The sequence below is a fragment of the Pungitius pungitius genome, chromosome 17 (assembly GCF_949316345.1).
Source record: "Pungitius pungitius chromosome 17, fPunPun2.1, whole genome shotgun sequence".
Lineage (NCBI taxonomy): Eukaryota > Metazoa > Chordata > Actinopteri > Perciformes > Gasterosteidae > Pungitius > Pungitius pungitius.
Genome location: NC_084916.1, coordinates 15,655,632 through 15,683,137, shown reverse-complemented (window position 1 = coordinate 15,683,137; position 27,506 = coordinate 15,655,632). Strand labels below are relative to the sequence as shown.

General features: G+C 40.8%; 2 protein-coding genes across 5 annotated transcripts; both read left to right on the top strand.

The window, feature by feature from the left end:
- The first annotated feature begins 723 nt into the window (after positions 1–723).
- LOC134107076 (uncharacterized) lies at positions 724–20,750 on the top strand. Of its 3 annotated transcripts, none has more exons than XM_062558369.1 (6): positions 724–843; positions 1,217–1,252; positions 1,516–1,580; positions 1,701–2,080; positions 2,196–2,310; positions 2,609–2,793. In XM_062558369.1, exons 2-6 carry the CDS (start codon positions 1,227–1,229, stop codon positions 2,617–2,619), a joined length of 597 nt encoding a protein of 198 aa, XP_062414353.1. In that variant the 5' UTR covers positions 724–843; positions 1,217–1,226; the 3' UTR covers positions 2,620–2,793. The 3 variants fall into 3 exon arrangements, with proteins under 3 accessions (XP_062414353.1, XP_062414352.1, XP_062414351.1); XM_062558368.1 differs by having other exon boundaries at positions 2,606–2,793; XM_062558367.1 differs by lacking the exons at positions 2,196–2,310; positions 2,609–2,793 and adding an exon at positions 20,613–20,750.
- Positions 3,875–11,740, top strand: LOC134107072 (uncharacterized). Of its 2 annotated transcripts, none has more exons than XM_062558358.1 (6): positions 3,875–4,057; positions 9,805–9,945; positions 10,053–10,075; positions 10,351–10,472; positions 10,576–10,749; positions 10,880–11,740. In XM_062558358.1, the coding sequence occupies exons 2-6, from the start codon at positions 9,893–9,895 to the stop codon at positions 11,522–11,524; spliced, it is 1,017 nt and encodes a 338-aa protein (XP_062414342.1). In that variant the 5' UTR covers positions 3,875–4,057; positions 9,805–9,892; the 3' UTR covers positions 11,525–11,740. The 2 variants fall into 2 exon arrangements, with proteins under 2 accessions (XP_062414342.1, XP_062414343.1); XM_062558359.1 differs by having other exon boundaries at positions 10,346–10,472.
- Positions 20,751–27,506: the final 6,756 nt, after the last annotated feature.

The window sequence follows — 27,506 nt, the reverse complement described above, 5'->3', positions numbered from 1 at the left end:
CTGTCGAATCAGAACCAGGTGGGCCTGCAGTGATTGGATGTCGTGCAGGCAGCGCTCTCTGCATACAGGTGGCGCACATTTTTTTGACAGATGCAGATAAACAGAGCGGCGCGGCCGTGTGAAAATGTTTTCCCCTAGTTTTCATGGTAAGTAGCAAGTCTTCTCGAGTCAAAAGGCTCGAGTCCAAGTCAAGTCACGAGTCATCGATGTTAAAGTCCAAGTCGAGTTGCAAGTCTTTGTACGTTTTGTCGAGTCGAGTCTGCAGTCATCAAATTCATGACTCGAGTCTGACTCGAGTACAAGTCACATGACTCGAGTCCACACCTCTGGGAGATACTATAAAATACAAAAAAGTGTCAGTATAAAGAACTTCATGGAAAATACCAGGCGTGAAGACATTGCAATGACAAGACTGAGAGTGGATCACACAGGGCTGAATGGCACATTATTTTTTATGGGGAAAAGGAACAGTGAGAACTGTGGAAACTGTGGGGTTAAAGAAAATGCTGAACATGTAATAATGAACTGTAAATTGAATGAAGTGGAAAGGCAGGTGCTTAAAGATAAGGTTCAGGAGGCAGGGAGGGAGTGGAGCCTGGTAGGGATACTGGGATCAGAAGGAGAAGTAATAAGAAATACAAGGAAGGCTCTAATTACCTTCTTAAAAGACTCAGGGATATGGAGTAGAATTTAAATGACATGACTATACACACTCCAGTACAGTAGGTGGCGGAATGCACCTAAACGTTGGTTGCAGTCCGCCATTAAATAAGAGAAGAAGAAGAAGAAGCGGATGTTGATTCTTCTTTCGGGACGAAGGACAAAATCCCGTTTTCAAGCCAGGTACCCGGACTATTTCATTATATTTCTTGAAATTGTAATCAATGTTTAGTCTTAAAGGATTCTTCTCACCAATTTGATCTATCTATATAATTTCCTTCCGGTCTGTTAAAACCACTCCTTAACATGATCGGCCATAATAGAACAAAACGGTTGCTTTCTGTTTTCTTGTCTCCAGATGAAATGTAACTGACATCTGTGTGTACTTTTCAGATCGGAAAGGTTTTAGATATAATAATAATAAAAACGACCTTAAGCAAAGGGCAAAGGACTTTTTGCATGTCATCAAATGAAGAAAAAAGAACTCCGTATTTTGTTTTTCTTACGTTCACACCGAACTCGACGCGCCTTCTAACATGAATTATTCGTTTTCTAGGTGAGGAGGAATGGCGGCTCTTCCACTAAGCACACAGTAAGTTCTTCTTTTTCTATGGCTCATTTTAATCCATCGGTTATTTCTCATTTTTTCCCGTTATTTTCAAATTAAAGCACTCAACTTTGGCATTGTGTTGATCTCACTTGGGGATCCCTCAACTACTGCGCCCTGTAACCAGGACAACCACTATCCCACTTTTTCTTCTTCTATATTCTGTCCATTTTTACTACAAATTGTTCCTCTCAATGTGGTCCAGTAAATACTGTCGTGAGTACCTACGCTTTTTTTCTAACTTACAGGAGTGGACCTCACTCGCTTCTTGGTCTTGGGAGCCAGCACGGCAAAGAACAGACAGGACACAAAGGTAGAACACACACACACACACACACACACACACACACACACACCTTTGATTCACACGTTGGATCTTACTATGATGAGTATTTTCCAAATCAAATCAAAATCCCTTTGGCTTGTGTTGCAGATCCAGACTACCTGAAATCGATGTTGAATTATGTGTTGGACCACAGAGATGAGACGGTCATCTTGAAGAACCCAGCTGGTGCCATTTTGACGATTGGAGACCTCGATGAAACCATCTACAGAGGGAAGGAGGACGTGCTGAATGGGTGGAACAAATTCTACCTTCCAGATATCGTAAGCATGCAGGTCTTTGGTGTGGTGAAGGGAACTTCGTGCCCAGAGGACCATCTGGTTCTGATGACCTGTGAGGACCAGAAGGTGTACGCCTACGATGGAGAGGAGCTGCATTTGGTGGCTTCAAGCCTGAAGCAGCTTCTTGACGAGGGAATCCAGTATCCAGCAGACAAGTCGTACTACAATGGAGAAGCCTTCCCAGACACGGTGAGACGTTATAGTTGATGTGCTACAAACAAATGTGTGATTCTGCACCCTGATGGTTGGTCACTTGTGCGTGTGATCATGTTTTAACATTGTCTTTTGTGTGTAACCCGACAAGGACTGGGATGAAGTGCGGAAGGGCGAAGTTGGGAAAAGATTGGACGAAGAGCATCTCAAACTGGTGACAGCAAATAAGTCAGAATTCCTGAAGAATCTCCGATCCATCAAAACAGGTATTTTTGTCTGTGCTGCAGAGTAAAGATTAAGATTGTAGTTGTTCTGTTCTGCGTGTATTAATATCTCGCATCAATCCACTCGTACATCACTCATGAACAATGTCTAGAGTAGAAAAACAAACCTGTGGCCAGTTATCAGCCTATTAAGTCAACTCTTCCTCAGCTCCGCCCCTATTGGTCTGATCACTTGTTTCCATCTTCAGTTGATATGTTCATGTCATAATGATTTGCTATTGAGCCATCTAACATGTTTCTTTTCTTTCTCTTCTCGCATTTCCAATCTTTTCTCCAGGAGCATGCAAATGATCCCTTTTTATTGGTCTGGTGTCTGATGTATAAACACACCAATATCTGAGGATTCTGCAATGTAACTGTGGTATGATTAAACAAAATCAAATATACATTGTGTTGTGATGACCTTTCTTGTCTCAAATTACCTTTTTGTTGTTTACCAATTAAAATATTTTCCAAATCCTTCAACTGCAGAAGATTTTTTTTTTTTTTTTGTGAAATGCAAACTGTCGTATGAGGAAGTTGATTTTTTGAGAACTTCACTTGGAAAAGAGAGATCCAGAAAACCACAAAAAGATTATATATATATATATATATATATATATATATATATATATATATATATATATAATTTTATTTTTGGTATGGCCAGCCAGTCAGTTTTAGTAAATATCCCAGTAATCTATGCAAAAAAAAAAGGTATGCAACACGCATTATTACTTAGCAGTTAAATATTTAACATTTATTCGGTTCTTTCAGTTTCATTACTTTTACAGTTTAACATAAGGACACCATATTCAAACAATTCAGTATATATATATATATATATACCTTATGACCCAATACTCAGAAGCAACAAAACTTAACACAATGCATTATTTTGGATCAAATGTGCCTGTTTTCATCCACGTCCTGTTGTGTGTCCTCACCGCGGTCCTGTGAACATCGCAGGCTGGGTAGCAATGTTCACTTTGGTGGCAGTTTATCGCTGCGCGGCACATTAAACCCCTCCCTCCCTTTTGCATCATGGAAAGAAACTAAGGAGTGGCACCCGAATGTACTTTCAACTATGTAGAGGGGACGGATGCCCAATGATAGGGACAGTGGGGGTTGTGATCTCTTTTATAGAGATCACAAGGGGGGATTGTGAGATGTATGTTCCTGTCTGTGTTTTTCTTAACATTCTTTTTCTAGTAGAACAAATGTGGTGACAATGCAGGAAATAACGCTGGGTTTGTAATGATATGCCATATAAGGCAAACATGTGAACTGGGGAATGGAAGCGCAAAGAAAAACAACCAACCGTAACAGTACACTTGCAACACAATGGCACAGAGTGGAAACCACAGAGAACGTCCTGTGCAACAACCGTCTAGCCATTATATTCGTCTTTTCTCTATAACCATGTACATTTCCATCAAATATTACTGTGTAGTTTTTGAGAAAAGTAAAGGTGAAATCAGTAAGAATGACATATTCGTAATTTCCCTTTCCTCTATGCATATTTCCATAAACCTTTACTGTACAGTTTGAAATGAGAGAAAGTCAGCTCAGTTGTTCCTTTGTCCCCTTCAGTGCAGACCACGGGGTGTACGGTCCGTTCGGGCCCTTCTTCCTCCTCGGTCGGATGTAGCTGCTGGTGGACTTTTCTTCTTGTATCGACCGTGTTACTCATGTTCTGGTTACAAAAGGTGTTGCTCTAGTGGGAGTCCATGGGTGGCCGTGGATTAAGGTGGGACCCTCCTCCCTTGTTACGACATCAGTGTTTAAAAATAAATTGTTTTACTTCTGCAAATTCTCTGCCGCTTTCGAATGATCCCACGGACATTATTTATTTTTTTTGAACTTTTTATTTATATTTTTTCACAGGACAAAAACAAAAACATGGAACATTATCTGAGACTAGGGCTTGGGGAAAAAAAAAAAAGATATATACTGTGTACATACATGCATATCTTGCTGCATCTAATATGAATCTCTATATCTCAACAGACACAATACCACAAAGTACAGCCATATCATTTATAAATTTAAATATTCTTTAACCATGTGCCATCTCCGGATAAAGAGGTCAGTTTTCAGTTGTAATGATGCAGTCATTTTTTCCATCAAATAAATCTGCTTCAGTCTCTGTTTCCATTCAGTAACGGTTGGTGATTTCACAGACCTCCAATTAACAGTAACGTTTTTTTGCGCAATTAACAGTAGTACACGTAAAATGTATCTTTGGTCAGCATTGAAAACATCCACTGATATAACACCCAATAAGAAGAACTGTACATTCGATGGTACTTCTCTTTTTACAATTTTCTCCATCTCCTCTTTGATATTTTTCCAGTACGTAAGGGTTATTGGACAGTCCCAAAATATGTGTGTATGGTCCCCTATTTTACCACATTGTCTCCAACATAAAGCTACAGATGGGTCTTTTACAAAATTTGAAATAGCCAAAGGAGTATGAAAATAGCGTATTTTAACTTTCCAGTCAAATTCCTTCCATTGTTGGCTATTAATTCCCTTATGACATCTGTAGCAGAGTTTATCCCATAACTCTTCCTCTATTACTGTATTAGCTTCTATTTCCCATTTTTCCTTAATGTTGTACGTGTTTCCAGCTGTTTCTAATATCAGTCTTTTATAAAGATGAGAAACCCGTTTGCCAACAGGGAGGCGTCTTTCTGAAACTGAGATAAAGTATTGTTCAATGCCGTTTGGGATTTTGCCGATTCTTTCCCTCTCCTTATGGTTCGTAATGTAATGTCTAATTTGCAAATATCTATAAAAATCACTTGAGGGAAGATCGAATTGTTCCTGGAGTTGTATGAAAGACTTTAAGTGAGTTTCTTCAAAGAGCTGGTTAAAAACAAAGAGGCCCTTAGCCGCCCATCTCCTAAAACCATGGTCCCACATTGAAGGTGGAAAATCTACATTGCCCACTATGGGCGTAGCTCAAGAAATTGTTCCAACATCTTTAAGCATTTTCTTTACTTCCACCCATACTTTGATTGTATGTTTTATCCATTCATTTTCAATCTTCATTTTATTGACGTGTTTTAGATCCATAAAGGGTAGGACAGACAGTTGTGCACCCCTAACTTCCCCTTGCTCTATTTGGGTCCACTTTGCTTCTTCATCTCCACTGATCCAAGTCCCAATTGCTGCTAATTGAGCTGCCCAATAATACAATTTTATATTTGGCAAGGCCAAGCCTCCTTTATCTTTAGCCAGATGAAGTGTTTTAAGTTTAATTCTCGGTCTTTTGTGTTGCCATATAAATTTAGAAATTAATTTGTTTAACATATTAAACGTGGAACCTGGAACTCTTATGGGCAACGATTGAAACAGAAATAAAAGACGTGGGGTCAGGTTCATCCTTACAGTCTCAACTCTGCCGAGCAGAGATAGAGGAAGAACCTCCCAACGAACTAGGTCACTCCTTATTTGATTAATTAGCTTATTGTAGTTTGCTTCAAAAAGTCTTGCAGTTGCAGGTGTGATAATAATCCCCAAGTATCTAAATCCATGTTTAGACCAATGAAATGACACCATCTCGTTTAGTTGTTTAGGCCTTATTCCTGATATCATCATTGCCTCTGATTTATTTTGATTTATTTTGTATCCAGAAATGTCTCCATAGTCTTTTAGGCATTGCATTAGTCGAGGTATTGAAGTAAGGGGATGTTTTATAAAGAGAAGGATGTCGTCAGCAAAAAGGGAGACTTTGTGAACTCTCCCCCCACCATCCTCCACCCCCTCAATCTGGACATCCCGACGAATTGCCTCCGCCAGAGGCTCGATACTGAGAGCAAAAAGAATGGGAGAGAGAGAATCACCCTGTCTTACGCCCCTCCCTATATCAAAGAAGTCAGAGCATTGTCCGTTAACTCTAATTCTTGATTTGGGATTCTTGTACAACAGCCGGAACCAAAAGGTAAATTTTTCACTGAAGCCCATCTCAATTAATGTTTGTTCTAAAAACCGCCAATCTACCCGATCAAATGCTTTCTCGGCATCTAAGCCGAGAAAGCATTGACGTTTGATTACCCTTTGCCATGAGCGACTGCACGTTTAAAGCTCTCCTTATATTGTTTGTCCCTTGGCGACCTGAAATGAACCCTGTCTGATCTGATTTTACTATTTTCCTAATGTATTTTTGTACTCTAGTTGCTAAAATAGATGTTAATATTTTATAATCCACACATAGGAGGCTAATAGGTCGATAACTAGAACACTGCAATGGGTCTTTTCCTTCCTTATGCAGGACTGTGATGATAGCCTCAGACCATGACTCTGGAGGGTCTCCTGAATTTAACACATAATTATACAACTTGCATAGTGCTGGAGTGAGGTCATCAGCATACACTTTATAATATTCTCCTGCGAACCCGTCTATTCCTGGCGTTTTGTTATTTTTTAATTTAATAATCGTTTCTTTCACCTCCTTTTCTCTAATTGGTTCTACTAACGCAGAGGCTTCATCCTCCGTCAGTTTGTCTAATTTCAGGTTTTTAAAGAAATCGTGCATTTTTTCTTCTTTTAATTCCTGATGTTGACCCTTATATAACTGTTCGTAATATTTGGCAAAGGCATTTGCTACTGCTTTTGGGCTAGTTTCGACATCGTTAGAATAAGGTTGTTTTATTTTAGGAATTGTTCGACTAGCTTGTGCCTTTCGTAGTTGGAATGATAATAACCTGCTAGCCTTGTTTCCCAATTCATAGTATTTTCTGTCAACAAACCTAAGGGCACCCTCTGCCTTGTATGTCAGAATCTCATCTAACTTGGCTCTATTCTCTTTGAGTTTATTAAATACTTCTTGTTTTCCACTTTGTTTATGTTTGTTTTCTAATTTCTTGATCTCAGTTTCTAAATCTATTTGTTTTTTAAGTCTGTCCTTCTTTAACTTTGATCCTATAGATATTATTTTCCCCCTTATTGTGGCTTTTCCTGCTTCCCATAAAACCGTAGGTGTGACCATTCCATTGTCGTTTAAAGCAAAATATTCCACTATTGCCGACCTTATTTCCTCTCTTGTATTAACATCTGTCAATAATGAAACGTTTATTCTCCAATACTTCATATTTGGCTCCAACCCCAAATCAAGTGTAATCTGTACAGGGCTATGATCTGAGATGGTTATCGGCTCAATAACACAGCTTTTAACTCTGTATGTGTCCTTTTTGGACACCAAAAAATGATCCAACCGTGAATAGCTTCCATGCACTTGTGACATAAAGGTGAAGTCTCTCTCTTTTGGATGAAGATGTCGCCAAGCATCTATCAACCCCAATTCCTTCATCATATTCATTAGACTTTTTGACATTCTGCTTTGAGGTTTTGAGGATGATGGTAATTTATCTATTCTATTATTCAGTACGCAATTTAAGTCCCCACCCATTAACAGAAGACCCTCCCCATGATCTGCTACCAAATGTGCAAGCTTTTTGAAAAAATTTGGACAATCTTCATTTGGTGCATAGGCATTCAAAAGAGTTAATTTAAAACCAGCCATCCTCCCTATGACCATAACGTAGCGACCCTCCTTATCCTGGAAAACATTTTCACAATGAAAGTACACAGACTTACCGAATAGTATAGCTACACCTCTCTTTTTACGTTTCCCATAAGAGCTACTGTACACCTGATCCACCCATTCCCTTTTTAATTTTTGATGTTGTTTCTGTGAGGTGAGTTTCTTGAAGTAAGGCTATAGAGCACTGCATTTTCTTCAGCTGTCCTAGTATCTTTTTTCTTTTAATTGGGTTGTTTATTCCTTTTATATTGTAGGTAATTAAATTAAGTAATGCCATCCTTGTATTTGTACTGAATCATGTAAAGCAGCCCAAACCTCTCATGAAGATCTGTTAAATAAAAGCAAATAAAATAATTTAACTGCAAATGTACAAAGTTAAACAAAAAACAAATTGCACCTTGCCTCAGATAGAACACAACACTAACAGCATGAACACAGAACAGAACTTCCAATTTTCCGGTCAGACATAGCGAATAAACTACAACCATGCCTGACCCCCGGTGATAATGGGACAGAGAGTGGTGACCTAATCCCTCTGTGGAGAAATGCACCCAGTGTGCAATAGTGACCCAAATTACACTAACATGTAAGAAAGGTCTTAGTGAGTGTGGACCACTCATGTATACCTCAAGAGTCCGTCAGATCTCTTTCTTATTTTTAAACCTTTGTGACAACTTTGCGTTTTTTTATTTTGTATTGTGCTATTATTGCTTTCAGTCTATATATTGTTCATACACACTTAACCTTGTGTACCTGAAACTGGTTGTAAGTGTTATATACCACAGACTACTCATCTTTATCTTCTTCCTGAACCATAGCCCTCAGGTCAGCTAACGCCAGCATGTTGGTTCTCCTCCTCTTCGCGCTGATGTTCCATCCTCCAGTTAGTTTCTCCTCGATGCGCTCTCTCTCTCCGCACTGCACCTCTACACCCATCTCTCTCAAAGTATCCGCGGCGTCTGTCAGCGAGGAAAAAGTCTTCTCTCCAGAGTCCATCTTGACCTTCAGTCGAGCTGGATACAGGCACTTTGCCTGAATGCCCCTCTGCTTTAGCTGCTTGACGACTGCGTGAATCTTCGCTCATTTCTTTTGCAGCTCAGGAGAATAGTCTTGATCGAAGAAAATCCTTCTGTCTTGAAACACCGCATTTCCTTGGCTCCATGCTTGCTGCAGAACAATATCTTTCACCCCCGCGTCGAGGAATCTCACAATGATTGATCTGGGGGGGGCCGCTGGATCTGTCGGTTTGGACTGAAGTGAGCGGTGCGCTCTTTCAATTTGAATGTTCAGGTTAGGCGGTAACGTCAGTACTTTGGGAAGCAAGGCTTTCACAAACGCGACCACGTCTCCATGTTCACTCTCCTCTGGTATTTGAAATATTCGAAGGTTATTTCTTCTCAGCCTGTTCTGCATATCGTCACAAACAGCTGAGAGCTGTTTTTCGCGTTGTAACAGGTACCTTATCACACGGTGCTGCCCTGCCCCCGCATCTTCCACAGCGCTCACCCTCCCCTCCAGCTCACCGATCCTCTGCTGGTGGTCACCGAGTTGCTCCTTAATATCTGTCATAGTTTTTTCCAAACGTTCAAGGGTCTTTGTTGTTTGTTTATGTCCCTGGCTGTTTTCGTCGCGGAATCTTCTCATTTCTTGTATTAAGGACATTTCGCCCTCACGTGTTACCTGCTCTTCGCGGCTACCGCTAGTAGCATCTAAGCTAGCGCTGTTTGTGCTCGGTTGTTTGTCAGTTTCTTTCAAATATCCTGACTTTCCTTGTCCTCTCGTTTTGGATGTGGTAGTCATCTTGTTCATGAGTTATTTTCCACCCTGAAGGCTTTATATATCTGCAGTTGTCACTGTTTTCTAACTTTTTCCTGACGGAGCCTCGTCTCTAACCTGCTCTTCCCATCATGACGTCACCGGAAGCCCCCGGACATTGTTATTTATAGTTTTTTGGGCAGTTACACATAAAGAAGAGAGAATTGCCCTTGCTGCTCTTTTTACGGAAATGAACTAAGGAGTGGCAGCCGATTGCGGATGTGGAGCTTCACTTCTTGCTTTGTGGTTCATTTACTGAGGACTCAGCCATGGTGAGTAGCTGCTCTGAAGGTCTTACCTTTGTAGATATTTAATATCCATTTGATTGAACTGTTCTGTTCTCGGTGAAATGTGTAACTGTTGTATTGTGTTATTCCAGGATCCTCAAGAGCAAAGTAAAAGGTGAGTAACCTGATTCATGAAGTCATCAGATCATGTGAAAGAAAACAGTTTCTGCTTAGTTGGAGTTAAAAAAAAAAGAGGGAAATATTGGGTAAGCAATTAATTAGTTTTTGATAATAGTAGTTTTTAACCGAATTGAAAATAATTAGTTTTCTTTTAAACTAGACATTAGTTTAAAAAATGTGTAGTTATCATCCAACCTTTTTTATTGAATCATTTTTCAAGTACATCCTCATTGTTGGATTCTGCTTTTTAATTTTCTAAACACAGAGCAGAAGATAGACTGAAGCATGCGGAATCTTTCAGACGGACTGCTTATGAGCTCATCTTTAAAATGAATAAGCTGAATAAGCTGATTAACGAAGCTCCTGGTGAAACCACACATTTACTGGATGAGGTATGTTGAATGACTCCTTTTGAAATGCTCTGCTTTATTCACATACATTTTGTGTGTCAAGATACAACAATTACACCTCTTTGAATGTACTTCGACTCCACAGATGCTTCACAGCATTTTCTTTTTGGGGAAAGTCAACAAGCCGCCATTTTCTCCAGAAAGCATCCTGATGGATGACGAGATGTTAGGGGATTTGAGGAAGAAGTTCCCTCGGGCCTTTGAACTTTTCTCCTCTCACCTACCCAGACGGAGTCCATTTTCATGTGTGCTGGACATGGTACGATCATAGTTTTCAAAAAGATGATTTAAATTCTTCTTTTTAAAGATGCATAGAATATGTTACAGTCTATATTGAATGTACATTATTGCAGTTCATAAAACATGACTTGCATGATTTATGCTTGCAGATTGTCCACCTGAATGGACCAAAAAATGAAAGAGAAATACTCCGTGCCCTACGAAGTCTCATCATTGACCTGAACCTCGGTTACTCAAGGGATCTGATCTCCTCCACCATCTGTGTCTCGCACAGAACCGACATCGAAGATCCAGACAAGTTCTACGGAGTCTCCATGGCCGTTCCTGGTCGTAGTCCTCGGCAACGCATCATCTCTGCGTCCTGTCTCTACTACTGGGACGAGTGTGTAGCTGGTGCAGTGCTGACCTACTATCCAGACAATAAAATGAAACCAGATTATGATGGAACCATCCAGCTTCCACAGGGGGTCAGGTGCCAGGCGTTTAGCCTCAGCAAGGAAGAAGAAACTCCTCCGTGCAAGTTATGTAGCGATTTGTTTGGTTTGACAAGTGACTCTGAAGAGGGGAAGCTCTACGGCAACTGTGCAGAGGCTGAAAGTTTGAGCAAATTGTTCAAAAATGACCCTGAAATCAAAAAGCAAGTACAACTAAAATCTGGCAATAACTTAGACGGCAGGGTTAAATATGAAAAGAAAACGAGGAAAAGACTTTTTGATTTCCTAATAGAGAGGGACTGTGACTGCGCTTTCTACCCATTCAGAAAAATGAAGGCTGAAGATCGTATTGATGAGTAGGCTGACAATTCCTTGCTTCTTGGTTATGATTACAGGGAGATAAGATGATGTAATCATTTACTTGGGAGCTGGTGGTTTAAACGCTTGTTGTTAGTGATTCAGCTACTTACTAATGATAAAGATATGATTCATGGCTGCCAGCTGTCTGAATGCAAAGCAGGCAGAAGATATAAAGAGTTGATGCATTGATCATGTCAGTCACAATAAAATCATAAAGATTGATGATTTGTTTTGGTTTAATTTACTGCAACTTCATCAGAAGAAGTGATTCTTTGCCATTGAACGCAGCATGTAGCCGGTGACAGCTGCCTTTTGGGGACCGTTAAGATCAGCAGAAGAACATATTCAGCTTTACGGATGCTGTGTACACAGTTACATACATTACTTCACATTAACAGCATAACAGCAGATTTCCGTTTTTCTGTTCTTAGCCGTTTAAAATCTGGTTAATTTAATTGACAGGAATGGTTTGGTTTGAGTAAACTCTTATTTCTTTGCTTTTGTGAGCAAGTATGAACATAAAAATCTGCCTTCAAATAGTATGAACCAGTGTGCTTTAATATATCAAGACAACGATCTGTCTTTTAGTCAGAGTATGAATTCAGAATGTGTTTCTTTATCCTGCTGCGTAGCTTCTAGAAGCTTCCTGACTGGGAAACGGCTCCTAAAAGCTCACTTCCTGTCTGACTGAGTGCTGTTGATTCCAGGCCACAGACATCCTATAATATGTCATAGAGGTAATCCAAAGGCTACAAATACAGTAAAAACAGTTCAAGGAACAACACTGTTACTAAAATGGATCATTGGAGTCAGTGGTGAGCTGGATAAGAACATTCTGTATCTATTCTGCATTTAAAATCAGAGACACGCTTTCAGTATCTGATACAAATACAAACAAATCAAACTGTTTATACGCCTCCTTTATGATGAACTAAGTAAACTAGTGAGGAGTTTTAACGTGGGATTCCATCATCACGTGTATTGCTTTGTGGTCTTAGAGGCACAGACGCACCACCAGATGGCAGCACCAACCTTTCTCATCAATGAAACAAGTCATCCACCTCTAGGGAGCTTCTTCTACCACCTTCATCTCTGGCAGCCCACAGACTGAAGCGATGAGTAACATTATTAAGCACTTCTAAGGCCAATTTCCCGTTTTTTCCCCCTGCGCTGTTTTGTTAGTGTTTTGTTTAACAAAACAGCGCAGAAATACTACAATATTTCTTTGAGGAGGAATGTTCAAGTAAGCTCTCAGTAAGTACCAGTTTGTTGTTTTTTACAAACACAAGTCATTTAATTACTGTACACATTAACATTAATATAAAGTCAAGAGCTGGGGACGGATGCTGCCGTCCTTTAAGGATTTTTCCAAATTTTATTCCCAAAGAGGGTTTTCTGGGAGGTTTTTTTCTGAAAATATAAAATCTGCAACCAAAAAATGTAATACAGTGAATATCAAAAAATAAATATATACTAGTGAAGAATGAAAAAAAGTATTCTATTAAAAGAATATGTATAATTGAGTCCAAACTATATTCTACCCGAAAATATTTTTCATCCACTTGTTTTTATTTTGAATACAGTGTTGTATTTTTCAATGTTCAACAACAAAACTTAAACTTTCAGTTTCACAAGCGGCACTTTTGCACACACATTTGCATTTGGTATTTCCATGGTGCAAAGAGAGTGAACTCAAATAAAGACAGTCTTTGGTTTCCACTCAACATGAACGCGGATGAGGAGTCCAAGACCATAACGTGTATATTTGAATATTTGAGGTCATAGGAATTTTACCATTGTTATCCATTGTAGTCTGTCCATGCAGGGACAGTTCAGGACTTAACTACTGAGACACTCTCACACACACTACTGAGACACTCTCACACACACTTATGAGACACTCAACACTCACACACACTACTGAGACACTCAACACTCACACACACTACTGGGACACTCTCACACACTACTGAGACACTCTCACACACACTACTGAGACACTCACACACACTACTGAGAGACTCACACACACTACTGAGACACTCACACACACTACTGAGACACTCTCACACACACTACTGAGACACTCTCACACACACTACTGAGACACTCAACACTCACACACACTACTGGGACACTCTCACACACTACTGAGACACTCTCACACACACTACTGAGACACTCACACACACTACTGAGACACTATCACACACTACTGAGACACTCACACACACTACTGAGACACTCTCACACACACTACTGAGACACTCAACACTCACACACACTACTGAGACACTCAACAATCACACACACACACTACTGGGACACTCTCACACACTACTGAGACACTCTCACACACTACTGAGACACTCTCACACACACTACTGAGACACTCAACACTCACACACACTACTGAGACACTCAACACTCACACACACTACTGAGACACTCTCACACACTACTGAGACACTCTCACACACACTACTGAGACACTCAACACTCACACACACTACTGAGACACTCAACACTCACACACACTATTGAGACACTCAACACTCACACACACTACTGAGACACTCAACACTCACACACACTACTGAGACACTCTCACACACTACTGAGACACTCTCACACACACTACTGAGACACTCTCACACACACTACTGAGACACTCTCACACACACTACTGAGACACTCAACACTCACACACACTACTGAGACACTCAACACTCACACACACTACTGGGACACTCTCACACACTACTGAGACACTCTCACACACACTACTGAGACACTCACACACACACTACTGAGACACTCAACACTCACACACACTACTGAGACACTCAACACTCACACACACTACTGGGACACTCTCACACACTACTGAGACACTCTCACACACACTACTGAGACACTCACACACACTACTGAGACACTCACACACACTACTGAGACACTCAACACTCACACACACTACTGAGACACTCTCACACACTACTGAGACACTCACACACTACTGATACACTCTCACACACACTACTGAGACACTCACACACACTACTGAGACACTCAACACTCACACACACTACTGGGACACTCACACACACTACTGAGACACTCAACAATCACACACACACACTACTGGGACACTCTCACACACTACTGAGACACTCTCACACACTACTGAGACACTCTCACACACACTACTGAGACACTCTCACACACACTTATGAGACACTCAACACTCACACACACTACTGAGACACTCTCACACACTACTGAGACACTCACACACTACTGATACACTCTCACACACACTACTGAGACACTCACACACACTACTGAGACACTCAACACTCACACACACTACTGGGACACTCACACACACTACTGAGACACTCAACACTCACACACACTACTGGGACACTCTCACACACTACTGAGACACTCTCACACACACTACTGAGACACTCACACACACTACTGAGAGACTCACACACACTACTGAGACACTCACACACACTACTGAGACACTCTCACACACACTACTGAGACACTCTCACACACACTACTGAGACACTCAACACTCACACACACTACTGGGACACTCTCACACACTACTGAGACACTCTCACACACACTACTGAGACACTCACACACACTACTGAGACACTATCACACACTACTGAGACACTCACACACACTACTGAGACACTCTCACACACACTACTGAGACACTCTCACACACACTACTGAGACACTCAACACTCACACACACTACTGAGACACTCAACAATCACACACACACACTACTGGGACACTCTCACACACTACTGAGACACTCTCACACACTACTGAGACACTCTCACACACACTACTGAGACACTCAACACTCACACACACTACTGAGACACTCAACACTCACACACACTACTGAGACACTCTCACACACTACTGAGACACTCTCACACACACTACTGAGACACTCAACACTCACACACACTACTGAGACACTCAACACTCACACACACTACTGAGACACTCAACACTCACACACACTATTGAGACACTCAACACTCACACACACTACTGAGACACTCAACACTCACACACACTACTGAGACACTCTCACACACTACTGAGACACTCTCACACACACTACTGAGACACTCTCACACACACTACTGAGACACTCTCACACACACTACTGAGACACTCAACACTCACACACACTACTGAGACACTCAACACTCACACACACTACTGGGACACTCTCACACACTACTGAGACACTCTCACACACACTACTGAGACACTCACACACACACTACTGAGACACTCAACACTCACACACACTACTGAGACACTCAACACTCACACACACTACTGGGACACTCTCACACACTACTGAGACACTCTCACACACACTACTGAGACACTCACACACACTACTGAGACACTCACACACACTACTGAGACACTCAACACTCACACACACTACTGAGACACTCTCACACACTACTGAGACACTCACACACTACTGATACACTCTCACACACACTACTGAGACACTCACACACACTACTGAGACACTCAACACTCACACACACTACTGGGACACTCACACACACTACTGAGACACTCAACAATCACACACACACACTACTGGGACACTCTCACACACTACTGAGACACTCTCACACACTACTGAGACACTCTCACACACACTACTGAGACACTCTCACACACACTTATGAGACACTCAACACTCACACACACTACTGAGACACTCAACACTCACACACACTACTGGGACACTCTCACACACTACTGAGACACTCTCACACACACTACTGAGACACTCACACACACTACTGAGACACTCACACACACTACTGAGACACTCTCACACACTACTGAGACACTCACACACACTACTGAGACACTCAACAATCACACACACACACTACTGGGACACTCTCACACACTACTGAGACACTCTCACACACACTACTGAGACACTCACACACACTACTGAGACACTCACACACACTACTGAGACACTCTCACACACTACTGAGACACTCTCACACACTAATGAGACACTCACACACTAATGAGACACTCTCACACACTAAACCTCTTCTTAAGAAACCTACTCTAGTTCCAGAGGTGTTGGCGTTGGTGTTGTCTCTTTTCTTGTATTGCTGGACCTCAGTGCTGCATTTGACACCATCGATCACCGTATCCTGCTGCAGAGACTGGAACACTTGATTGGCATCAAAGGAACTGCACTCAGCTGGTTTAAATCTTATTTATCGGATCGATCCCAGTTTGTGTTTGTGAACGGTGAATCATCAAGAACCACCAATGTTGGTCACGGAGTTCCACAAGGTTCTGTGCTTGGACCGATTCTATTTACCCTGTACATGCTTCCTTTGGGCGACGTTATCAGAAAACACCGCATGAACTTCCATTGTTATGCAGACGATACTCAACTGTATCTATCGATCAAGCCAGAAGACACCAATCAACTTGTTAGACTTCAGGATTGTCTTGGAGACATCAAAACTTGGATGACCTGCAACTTCCTGATGTTAAACTCGGAAAAAACGGAAGTTATCATGATGATCGAAGTCAGCTGTCACGTGATACAGTCTCTATGGATGGAATTGCTCTGGTATCCAACAGCACTGTCAGAAATCTTGGAGTTCTCTTCGACCAGGATATGTCCTTCAACTCTCATATAAAGAAGACTTCAAGGACTGCCTTTTTTCATCTACGTAATATATCGAAAATCAGGAACTTCCTGTCTCAAAGTGATGCAGAAAAACTAGTTCATGCATTTGTTACTTCTAGACTGGATTACTGTAATTCTTTGTTATCAGGCTGCTCTTGTAAATCACTTAAACCTCTCCAACTGATTCAGAATGCTGCAGCACGTGTATTAACAAGAACTAAGAAATGGGATCATATAACTCCTGTATTAACTTCTCTGCACTGGCTTCCTGTTAAATCAAGAATAGAATTTAAGGTACTTCTCCTCACCTACAAGGCACTTGCTGGTGAGGCACCGTCTTATCTTAAAGAGCTTGTTACACTGTATTGCCCTACAAGGCATCTGCGCTCCGTAGATGCTGGACTACTTGTGGTTCCTAGAGTTTTAAAAAGTAGGATGGGGGCCAGAGCCTTCAGTTATCAAGCTTCTCTTTTGTGGAACCAGCTTCCACTTTCAGTCCGGGGGGCAGACTCGGTCAGTTCATTTAAGATAAAGCTTAAAACGTTCCTCTTTGATATTGCTTATAGTTAGGGCTGGCTCAGGTTAGCCTGGACCAGCCCTTAGTTAAGCTGCTCTAGTCTTAGACTGCCGGGGGACTTCTTAGGACACACCGAGCCCCTCTTTCACTCTCACACTCTCACTCTCTCCTTCCACAATCATCCATGTTTTATTAATGTACATCACTAATTAAGCTTCTTTCCGGGAGTTCTTTGTGCTTTCTCGCCTAGCAGGTCTCCATGGATCATAGTTTCGTGCGGACCCCGGTTCTGACTCCTGGCATGGCTCTGCTGACACCTGCTGCTGCCATCATCATTACTTTAAATATGATTCAAATTACTGTCATCATAAACCAACATCTTTCTGCTCTCCCTCCCCACAGAAGCCTCTGTGGATGGTGGTTCTATCTGATGGTGGTCGTCCCTGCAGTGGTCCTGACGATACACCTGTTCTGCTACTTGCAATTACTTGTATCATTTCAGTTAGAGAAATTGAATGTATTGTACATCTTTTACATTGTTGATTCTGTACACATGACATCCATTGCAGTCTGTCCATCCCGGGAGAGGGATCCCTCCTCTGATGTTCTCCCGAAGGTTTCCTCCGTTTTTTTCCCCATTAAGGGGTTTTTTCATATTTTGGGGAGTTTTTCCTGTGCCGATGTGAGGGTTTCGGGACAGAGGATGTTGCATGTGTACAGACTGTAAAGCCCTCTGAGGCAAATTTGTAATTTGCGATTTTGGGCTATACAAAATAAAATGAAAAAAATGAATTGAACTACTGGGACACTCAACACTCTCACACACACTAATGAGGCACTCACACACACTACTCAATTTTTTCAGGTGTGCCGCGCCCCCCTGTTATTATGGTATAGGGCAAAGAGTGATAATAATGTCTCAATAATGTTAGAAAAAACATTTAGGACAAACCCATAGTCGTGACTAATTTACATAGAATTTATGAGGAAGAGGAGGTGGGTCCACTGCCACAGCACTACTGGAAAAGTAGCCCTTCCTTTGAGTTTATTTGCCTGCTCTTTTGCGTTTAATGCAAAATTCATGCAAAAGAATATTAATGCACAAGAATGGAAGGCCGAATTCAAATGTGTGTGTGATCAGTTCTTCTTTCCAGGCAAACAGCGAGGGACATAATCTGCTCTTCAAGCCAGGTACCAGCCTCTTCTTATTTTAGGAAATGTGATAAAGGTCTAAATTATTTTTCTCATGCTTTTGATGAATTTTTTTGTTTTCTTCCTGTCTGTTACAACCATAAACAAAATGGTATATATATGGAACCTTAAGAGAAGGGCGAATATTTTCCTGCTAAAACATCTGTTGTTGTGATCATACAAAGCCTTAGAAAGGGGGAAGCTGTTATTCTACTTATATTACGTTTTTAATAATCGTATCTGCTAAATGATATGGACAAATAGTTACATTTGTTTGTACTTTTTGCATGACGTCATATGAAGAAAAAAACGAGTCTGTATTTTGTTGATTTTTCTATTGACTTGTATGTTTTCTTCGTTGGGATGTATTATAGTATTTAGCCAACTTCCCATTTCCCCCTGTGCTGATCTTTTACCGTATTATTTCATTTTCTAGGTGAAGAGGAATGGCGGCTGTTTCAGTAAGCTCCCGGTAAGAAGTTTATTGTTTATGTGTATTGTGCAATCCTTAATAAATATCAAGCTTATGATGACATACCACAGGAATGAAATGAGAAGCTTCTAAGTGTAAATGTGTGGATCTAAGAAGACTCCAAGCAACAAGACAATGTTCAAATTCCTTCTGTGGAAATGTATGAAAATAAAAACAAATATAAATTTATTTATTTATAATTATTTTTACCCTATCCACAAATTCCTCTTGATACTAATATAGTTACAGGAGGACTGTGGCCGCCATAAAAATAAATAACAAAATGGGGTTAAATTTAAAGCACTCAACTTTGCCATTGTGTTGTCACTAGGAGGTTTCCTCAGCTATTATGCTCTGTAATCAGGACAACCAGGACACCATAAACCCACTTCTCTATCCTCTCCATTTTTACTACAATATCATCAATATGGTCCAGTAAATACTATCGTGAGAACCAACGCTTATTTTAGTTCTATTCTTCACTTTTCTGACTTACAGGTCTGCAGCTCAGCCACTTCCTGCTTTTGGGAGTGAGCACCTAAAAGAACAGACAGGAAAGAAAGGTAGACCACACACACACACCTTTGATTCACACCTTGTACAATCTTCATATGATGAGTATTTTCCAAATCATATCAAAATCCCTTTGGCTTGTGTTGCAGATACAGACTACATGACATCGAAGTTGAATTATGTGTTGGAACACAGAGATGAGACGGTCATCTTGAAGAACCCAGCTGGTGCCATTTTGACGATTGGAGACCTCGATGAAACCATCTACAGAGATAAAAAGAAGGTGGTGAATGGGTGGAACAAATTCTACCTTAAAGATATCGTAAGCATGCAGGTCTTTGGCGTGGTGATGGGAACTTCGTGCCCAGAGGACCATCTGGTTCTGATGACCTGTGAGGACCAGAAGGTGTACGCCTACGATGGAGAGGTGCTGCATTTGGTGGCTTCAAGCTGGGAGCAGCTACTTGACGAGGGAATCCAGTATCCAGCAGAGACGTCGTACTACAAAGGAGAAGCCTTCAAAGACACGGTGAGACGTTATAGTTGATGTGCTACAAACAAATGTGTGATTCTGCACCCTGATGGTTGGTTACCTGTGTGTGTGTGCGTGTGATCATGTTTTAACATTGTCTTTTGTGTGTAACCCGACAAGGACTGGGATGAAGTGAGGAAGGGCGAAGTGGGGAGAAGATTGGACCAAGAGCATCTCAAACTGGTGACCGCAAATAAGTCAGAATTCCTGAAGAATCTCCGATCCATCAAACTCAAAAAAGATGGTTCCTGAGAAGAAGTAAGTAAAAAATAATATCGTGTTTGTTCTGTTCTGCTTCTCGCATCAATCCACTCGTACATCACTGTAACGCTGTGGGTGTAAGGGGCTCCAGAAGGAGGCAGCGGAAAGTGCAGGTTCAATATATATTTTATTGATTATTGTCAGGATGCTCGTGCTTCCACTCGTGAGGCGTCCCGCTTGCTCGTCCAGCCTCGCTCGCTGCCTCCCTGGATCTAATATGGGGACACAATTAATAATTATTTCCCCCAGCTGAGGCTCATTGCCTCCACCTGGCCCCGTTCCCAGAGCCACTGCCCCGCTCTTCCCCCCTGCAGCCGAGCCGAAACCACGCCCGCCACCACAATCACACATAAACAATGTTTAGAGTTGTAGGAATCACAAACCTGTGGCCAGTTATCAGCCTAATAAATCAACTCTTCCACGTTAGTCTTTGTCCCTCCGGCTCTGCCCCCTTCACTTCCATCTTTAGTTGTTCATGTCAGTTTTGTGTCATAATTATTATCTCTTTTCTCCAGGAGAAAATATGTATTTTATAACATGTGATTGGCTGCAATCTGCCGTCTCTCCAGGACTTGTTTGTTTTCAGGTCCTTGAAGCGGGCCAGATAGATTGTAGCTGACCCCTCTCACCCTGTTTGTGTCCCTTTCATCCAGCAGGGGGCTGAGGTCCATCAAGACGAAGACCTCCCGTTTTTTATCCCTTCCCGGGTCTCCCACTGACTGACTCTCACTCTCTACATGCACATACGCTTTGTCGCGTTCACTTGTCACTTTGGTGGACTTTATCTTTCTTTTTTTGACTTACTAACCCATAGCATATACTGTATATTATTATATTTTTATCTTATTCCTGCACTACGTTGTTTGTTGTCCATTGCCGTACTGTCTGCTGTCATGCACCAACCACCAAGTCAAATTCCATGTATGTCTAACATATAATGGCAATAAACGTTTCCTGATTCCTGATCAAAAAAATGTTCTCTCGGATTTTGTCTGTGGTGGGCGGGGCTTACGCCACTGAATAAACCAGGAGTTTCTATTGGTGCATCGACTGGGAGCCCGGCGTTTCGGGACAGAGGATGTTGCATGTGTACAGACTGTAAAGCCCTCTGAGGCACATTTGTAATTTACAATTTTGGGCTATACTAAATAAAATGAATTGAATTGAATTCTCTATAATTTATTAACAACTTAGCCATGGTGGGAAGCTTCTCTAAAGGGCTTACCTTCAATATTTAATATCCATATGATGGAACTGTACTTTACTTATTTTCCTTCTGTTCTCGGAATATGTGTCTTCTTGAGTGCAAATAGAAAGGTGAGTAAACTGATTCATTACGTCATGAGACCATGTGAAACAAAACAGTGTATTGATATCTCGCATCAATCCACTCATACATCACGCATGAACAATGTCTAGAGTTGTTGGAATCACAAACCTGTGGAAATCATTCAATGAGTAGGGAATGGACATATTTACTGTATAAATGACAATTATTATTAATGTAATAATATATTTGTAAATATTTAGGACTGTTTATAATGTTTAATGTTTTATTGCTTTTAGTTGATCATTAAGTGATGTTCTTTTTTGGACCCCAGGAAGACTAGCTTGTCCCACCTTGGTGACCTGTTTCATGTCTTTCTCTTTTCCAATATTATCTCCAGGAGCATGCAAACGATTGACATTTGTCTTCTTTTACCAAATAAATATTTTCTAACCCTTTCAACTGCAGAAAATGTTTTTTTGTTGCGTGAGGCTGAAATGCAAACTGACAAACCACAACGTACGAGGAAGTAGAATTCTGTGAGCAGCTTTATTACACAACGGAACATCATATGGAAAATATCCAGAAAACCACAAATAGATAAACACGTCAACAGGGTCCAACAAACACATTTAAATGCGTTCGTTGGTCGTCACATCTACAAGAAATACAAAAACATGTTGCCTGAGGAAGTAAGGAATGTACAGTCAATAAAAGCAGGTAAAGCCGGTAAAGCAGAACTCAAAGTTCCTACTCAATCATTCTATGGTTTGATAAGTTGTTCCATCAGCAGGGTTTTCTTTTTTTACTTTTAGTTCTGGGAATTCTGTGCCGCTGTCCAATGATCCCAACGACACAGACGTCCTGTCACTGGGGAAATATCATCTTTTGTTTTTTATATGTTTTTGGGCAGAGTTACACAAAAAGAAGAAGAGACAATTGTCCAGTTGTGGACAAAAAGTAACCATGCCTTTCCAGTAGAACAAACACACAGTATGTTAAACCCCTCCCTGATCTCTTTACATCATGGAAATAGAGTAAGGAGTGGCAGCCGATTGCAAATGTGGAGCTTCACTTCTTGCTTTGTGTTTCATTTACTGAGGACTCAGCCATGGTGAGAAGCTGCTCTGAAGGGCTCACCCTTGTAGATATTTAATATCCATTTGATTGAACTGTACTGTGCTGATTTTCCGTTCTGTTCTCGGTGAAATGTGTAACTGTTGTAATGTGTTGTTTCAGGATTCTCAAGTGCAAAGTGAAAGGTGAGTAACCTGATTCATGAAGTCATCAGATCATGTGAAAGAAAACAGTTTCTGCTTAGTTGGAGTTAAAAAAAAGGGAAATCGTGGGTAAGCAATAAATTAGTTTTTGAATATAATTGGGTAATTTAAAATGGTTGGAAAAACTGTTGCTAACCAAATTGAAAATGTTTTTAGTTTTCTTATAAACTAGACGTTGGTTTAAAAAATGATGTGTGGATACCAATTTTTTTTTAAATGAACCGTTTTTCAAGGAAGTACTTCCTCATTCTTGGATTCTGCTTTTTAATCTTCTTAACACTTTAAAAATATTTATCTTTTTTTAGAGAAGAAGGCTTTCTGATAGCTCAGGATCCTTTCAGAGGGAATGCTTTTAAGCTCATCTCTAAAATGATTGAGCTGATTAAAGAAGCTCCTGGTTATACCACACATTTACTGGATGAGGTATATTGAATGTCTCCTTTTGAAATTCACTGTTATATTCACATACATATAGTGTGTCAAGATACAACAATTACACTTCTTTGAATGTGTTTGGACTCTACAGATGCTTCACATCATTTTCTTTTTGGGGAAAGTCAACGAGCCAACGTTTTCTCCAGAAAGCATCCTGATGGATGACGAGATGTTAGGGGAGTTGAGGGATTTGTGCCCTCGGGCCTTTGAACTCTTCTCCTCTCACCTACCCAGACGGAGTCCAATTTCATGTGTGCTGGACATGGTACGATCATAGTTTTCAAAAAGATGATTTAAATTCTTCTTTTTAAAGATGCATAGAGTCACAGTCTATAATTACATTATTACATGTTATTTAGCTGACGCTTTTATCCAAAGCAACTTACGTTGCATTATAACGCATGCATCACATTTTTGCCTGGGGAGCAATTAGGGGTTAGGCATCTTGCTCAGGCACACTTCGACATGGCACAGCTGGGATTTGAACCACCAACCTTTCGGACCCCCGCGCACCGCACTACTCCATATGCCACCATCGCCGAATTTACATTGTTGCAGTTCCCAAAACATGACATGATTTATGCTTGCAGATGGTCCTCCTGAATGGACCAACAAATGAAAGAGAAATACTCAGTGGCCTACAAAATCTCATCATTGACCTGGACCTCGTGACTCAAGGGATCTGATCTCTTCCACCGACATCAAAGATCCATACTTTGATCTACGGAGTCTCCATGGCCGCTCCTGATCGTAGGCCTTAGCGCTTCGTCATTGCGTCCTGCCCCTACCACTGAAACAAGTGTGTAGCTGGTGCATTGCTGACCTACTATCCAAACAATAAAAACAAGATTATAATGGAACCATCAAGCAGACTCGGTCAGCTTATTTAAGATAAAGCTTAAAACTAGGGCCGGGACTCGATTAAAAATATTAATCTAATTAATTAGAGGCTTTGTAATTAATTAATCGAAATTAATCGCATTTTAATTGCATAAATATTTGACCTGAGAACAGTGAGAAGTAATAATGGATTTTTATTTTTGTTCAACCAATTCCAGCAGACAAGTGTAGAAATAGCATATTTAGAAATATAGTACTTTCAGAAATTCAGGTAGCCTATAGGTAAGTAGACCTTCTGTAAACTAGGTTTTTTTAAGTAGACCAATACTTTCAAGTACATTCAGAACATTGGTTATTTTTTCAGACGTGGACTTAGTTACCCTGGTCCTTAAACCAGTCATCTGGTGCAGTGTGGGTCTTTGTACTCAGAGTCGGGCTAACGTCCACGCTAGCTGCTAATTGTTTTGCGTTGAGGTGATACTTGAGGCTCAATGTGAATTCCTTGTTGCGTAGCTTGCACACAACCATGCTCTTATCGACGCTTCCATCCGTGTGTTTATTATAATAAGATTTCCCATTCACGGGGCCACCCGACACGGTCTCGTCAGCTTCTTCGTTCATGTTCACTGTGGTTTGTTGTTGTCTGAAGTCATGAACGCTAGTTGGTGCTCCAGTATAATCGGTCCTCCGAAACTCATCCAGTGAGAAACGTTCCGCGGTGCAAAAAATAAGTGTAAAAATGCTCAGGTTAGCCTGGACCAGCCCTTAGTTGTAGCTGCTCTAGGCTTAGACTGCCGGGGGACTTCTTAGGACACACCGACCCCCTCTCTCACTCTCTCACTCTCTCCTTCCACAATCATCCATGTTTTATTAATGTACATCACTAATTCAGCTTCTTTCCGGGAGTTCTTTGTGCTTTCTCGCCTAGCAGGTCTCCGTGGATCGTAGTTCCGTCTGGACCAGGGGGTTCTGACTCCTGGCATGGCTCTGCTGACACCTGCTGCTGCCATCATCATTACTTTAAATATGATTCATATTACTGTCATCATAAACCAACATCTTTCTGCTCTCCCTCCCCACAGAAGCCTCTGTGGATGGTGGTTCGACCTGATGGTGGTTGTCCCTGCAGTGGTCCTGCCGTACACCTGTTCTGCTACTTGCAATTACTTGTATCATTTCTGTTAGAGAAATTGAATGTATTGTACATCTTTTACATTGTTGATTCTGTACACATGACATCCATTGCAGTCTGTCCATCCTGGGAGAGGGATCCCTCCTCTGACGTTCTCCCTAAGGTTTCTTCCCTTTTTTCCCCATTGAAGGGTTTTTTCATATTTTGGGGAGTTTTTCCTGTGCCGATGTGAGGGTTTCGGGACAGAGGATGTTGCATGTGTACAGACTGTAAGGCCCTCTGAGGCAAATTTGTAATTTGCGATTTTGGGCTACACAAAATAAAATGAATTGAATTGAATCAAGCTTCCACAGGGGTCAGGTGCAGGGCGTTTAGCCTTAGCAAGGAAGAAGAATCTCCTTCGTGCAAGTTATGTAGGGATTTGTTTGGTTTGACAAGTGACTCTACAAAGAGGGGAAGCTCTACGGCAACGGTGGCGAGGCTGAAAGTTTGAGCAAATTGTTCAAAAAAGACCCTGAAATCAAAGAGCAAGTACAACTAAAATCTGCCAACTACTTACGTGAAAGGGTTAAATATGAAAAGAATACGAGGAGAGGACTTTTTAATTTCCTAAAAGAGAAGCACTATAACTGCGCTATCTACCCATTCTGAAAAAGGGGGGGATGATGAAGAGCGTATTGATGAGTAGGCTGACAATTCCTGTGCTTCTTGTATATGATTACAGGGAGATATGATGATGTAATCAGTTACTTGGGGGCTGGTGGCTAAACGCCTGTTGTTAGTGATTCAGCTACTCACTAATAATAAATGTGTGATTTATGGCTGCCAGCTGTCTGAATGCAAAGCAGGCACAAGATATAAAGAGTTGATGCATTGTTCATGTCAGTCACAATAAAATCATAAAGATTGATGATTTGTTTTGGTTTCATTTACTGCAACTTCATCAGAAGAAGTGATTCTTTGCCATTGAACGCAGCATGTAGCCGGTGACAGCTGCCTTTTGGGGACCATTAGTATCACCAGGGAGTATTTTCAATAGAAGATCATATTCAGCTTTACAAATGCTGTGTACACAGTTACATACGTTACTTCACATTAAAAGCATAACAGTAGATTTCCGGTTTTCTGTTCTTTAGCTGTTTAAAATTTGGTTAATTTAGTTGAGGAAAAAAATGAACTCACACTGAATTAAAATAAGGGGTCATACATTTTTTTTAGAGACACAAATTCCTCAAATTACAGTAAGTAGAACTATCCCTTATTTGTTAAGGGTAAATCACAAAAAATAAAAGTAGATTACTGTGAATGGCATCTTTAGCCTGCACATACCTACAATGTTATGCAATATTACGTTAACTAATTGAAAATATTATTTTCTACCACAATGGGAATGATGATTAGCATAAACCTTTGATCTTCTAAACCCACACGTCTGGTTTAAGTAAACTCTTATTTTTTTGCTTTTGTGAGCAACTATAAACATACAAAAAAAGATTGCCTTGTGGTCTTAACTAGAATTATTTTGTTTTCTATGTGAGGAGTAATGTTCGAGTAAGCTCTCAGTAAGTACCAGTTTGTTGTTTTTTACTGTATTACTGTACACATTAACATTAATACAAAGTTAAGAGCTGGGGACGGATGCTGCTGTCCTTTATGGTTTTTCCAAATTTTCTCCCCAAAGAGGGTTTTCTGGTAGGTTTTTTTTGGGTTGTGAAGTTTTTAAATCTGAAAATATAAAATCTGCAACCGATGTAATACAGTGAATATCAAAAAATAAATAAATACTAGTGAAGAATTAG

What these genes read in the sequence shown, in the direction of transcription:
- LOC134107076 (XM_062558367.1), top strand. Translation starts at nt 1,227, where the DNA reads ATGGCGGCTCTTCCACTAAGCACACA. An exon ending in GCTCTTCCACTAAGCACACA is followed by an intron (nt 1,253 to 1,515) that starts GTAAGTTCTTCT and finishes TCTAACTTACAG; the next exon opens with GAGTGGACCTCACTCGCTTC. An exon ending in GAGAAGCCTTCCCAGACACG is followed by an intron (nt 2,081 to 20,612) that starts GTGAGACGTTAT and finishes TAACCCGACAAG; the next exon opens with GACTGGGATGAAGTGAGGAA.
- LOC134107072 (XM_062558358.1), top strand. Translation starts at nt 9,893, where the DNA reads ATGTGGAGCTTCACTTCTTGCTTTGTGGTTCATTTACTGAGGACTCAG. An exon ending in CCTCAAGAGCAAAGTAAAAG is followed by an intron (nt 10,076 to 10,350) that starts GTGAGTAACCTG and finishes AACACAGAGCAG; the next exon opens with AAGATAGACTGAAGCATGCG. An exon ending in TTTCATGTGTGCTGGACATG is followed by an intron (nt 10,750 to 10,879) that starts GTACGATCATAG and finishes TTATGCTTGCAG; the next exon opens with ATTGTCCACCTGAATGGACC.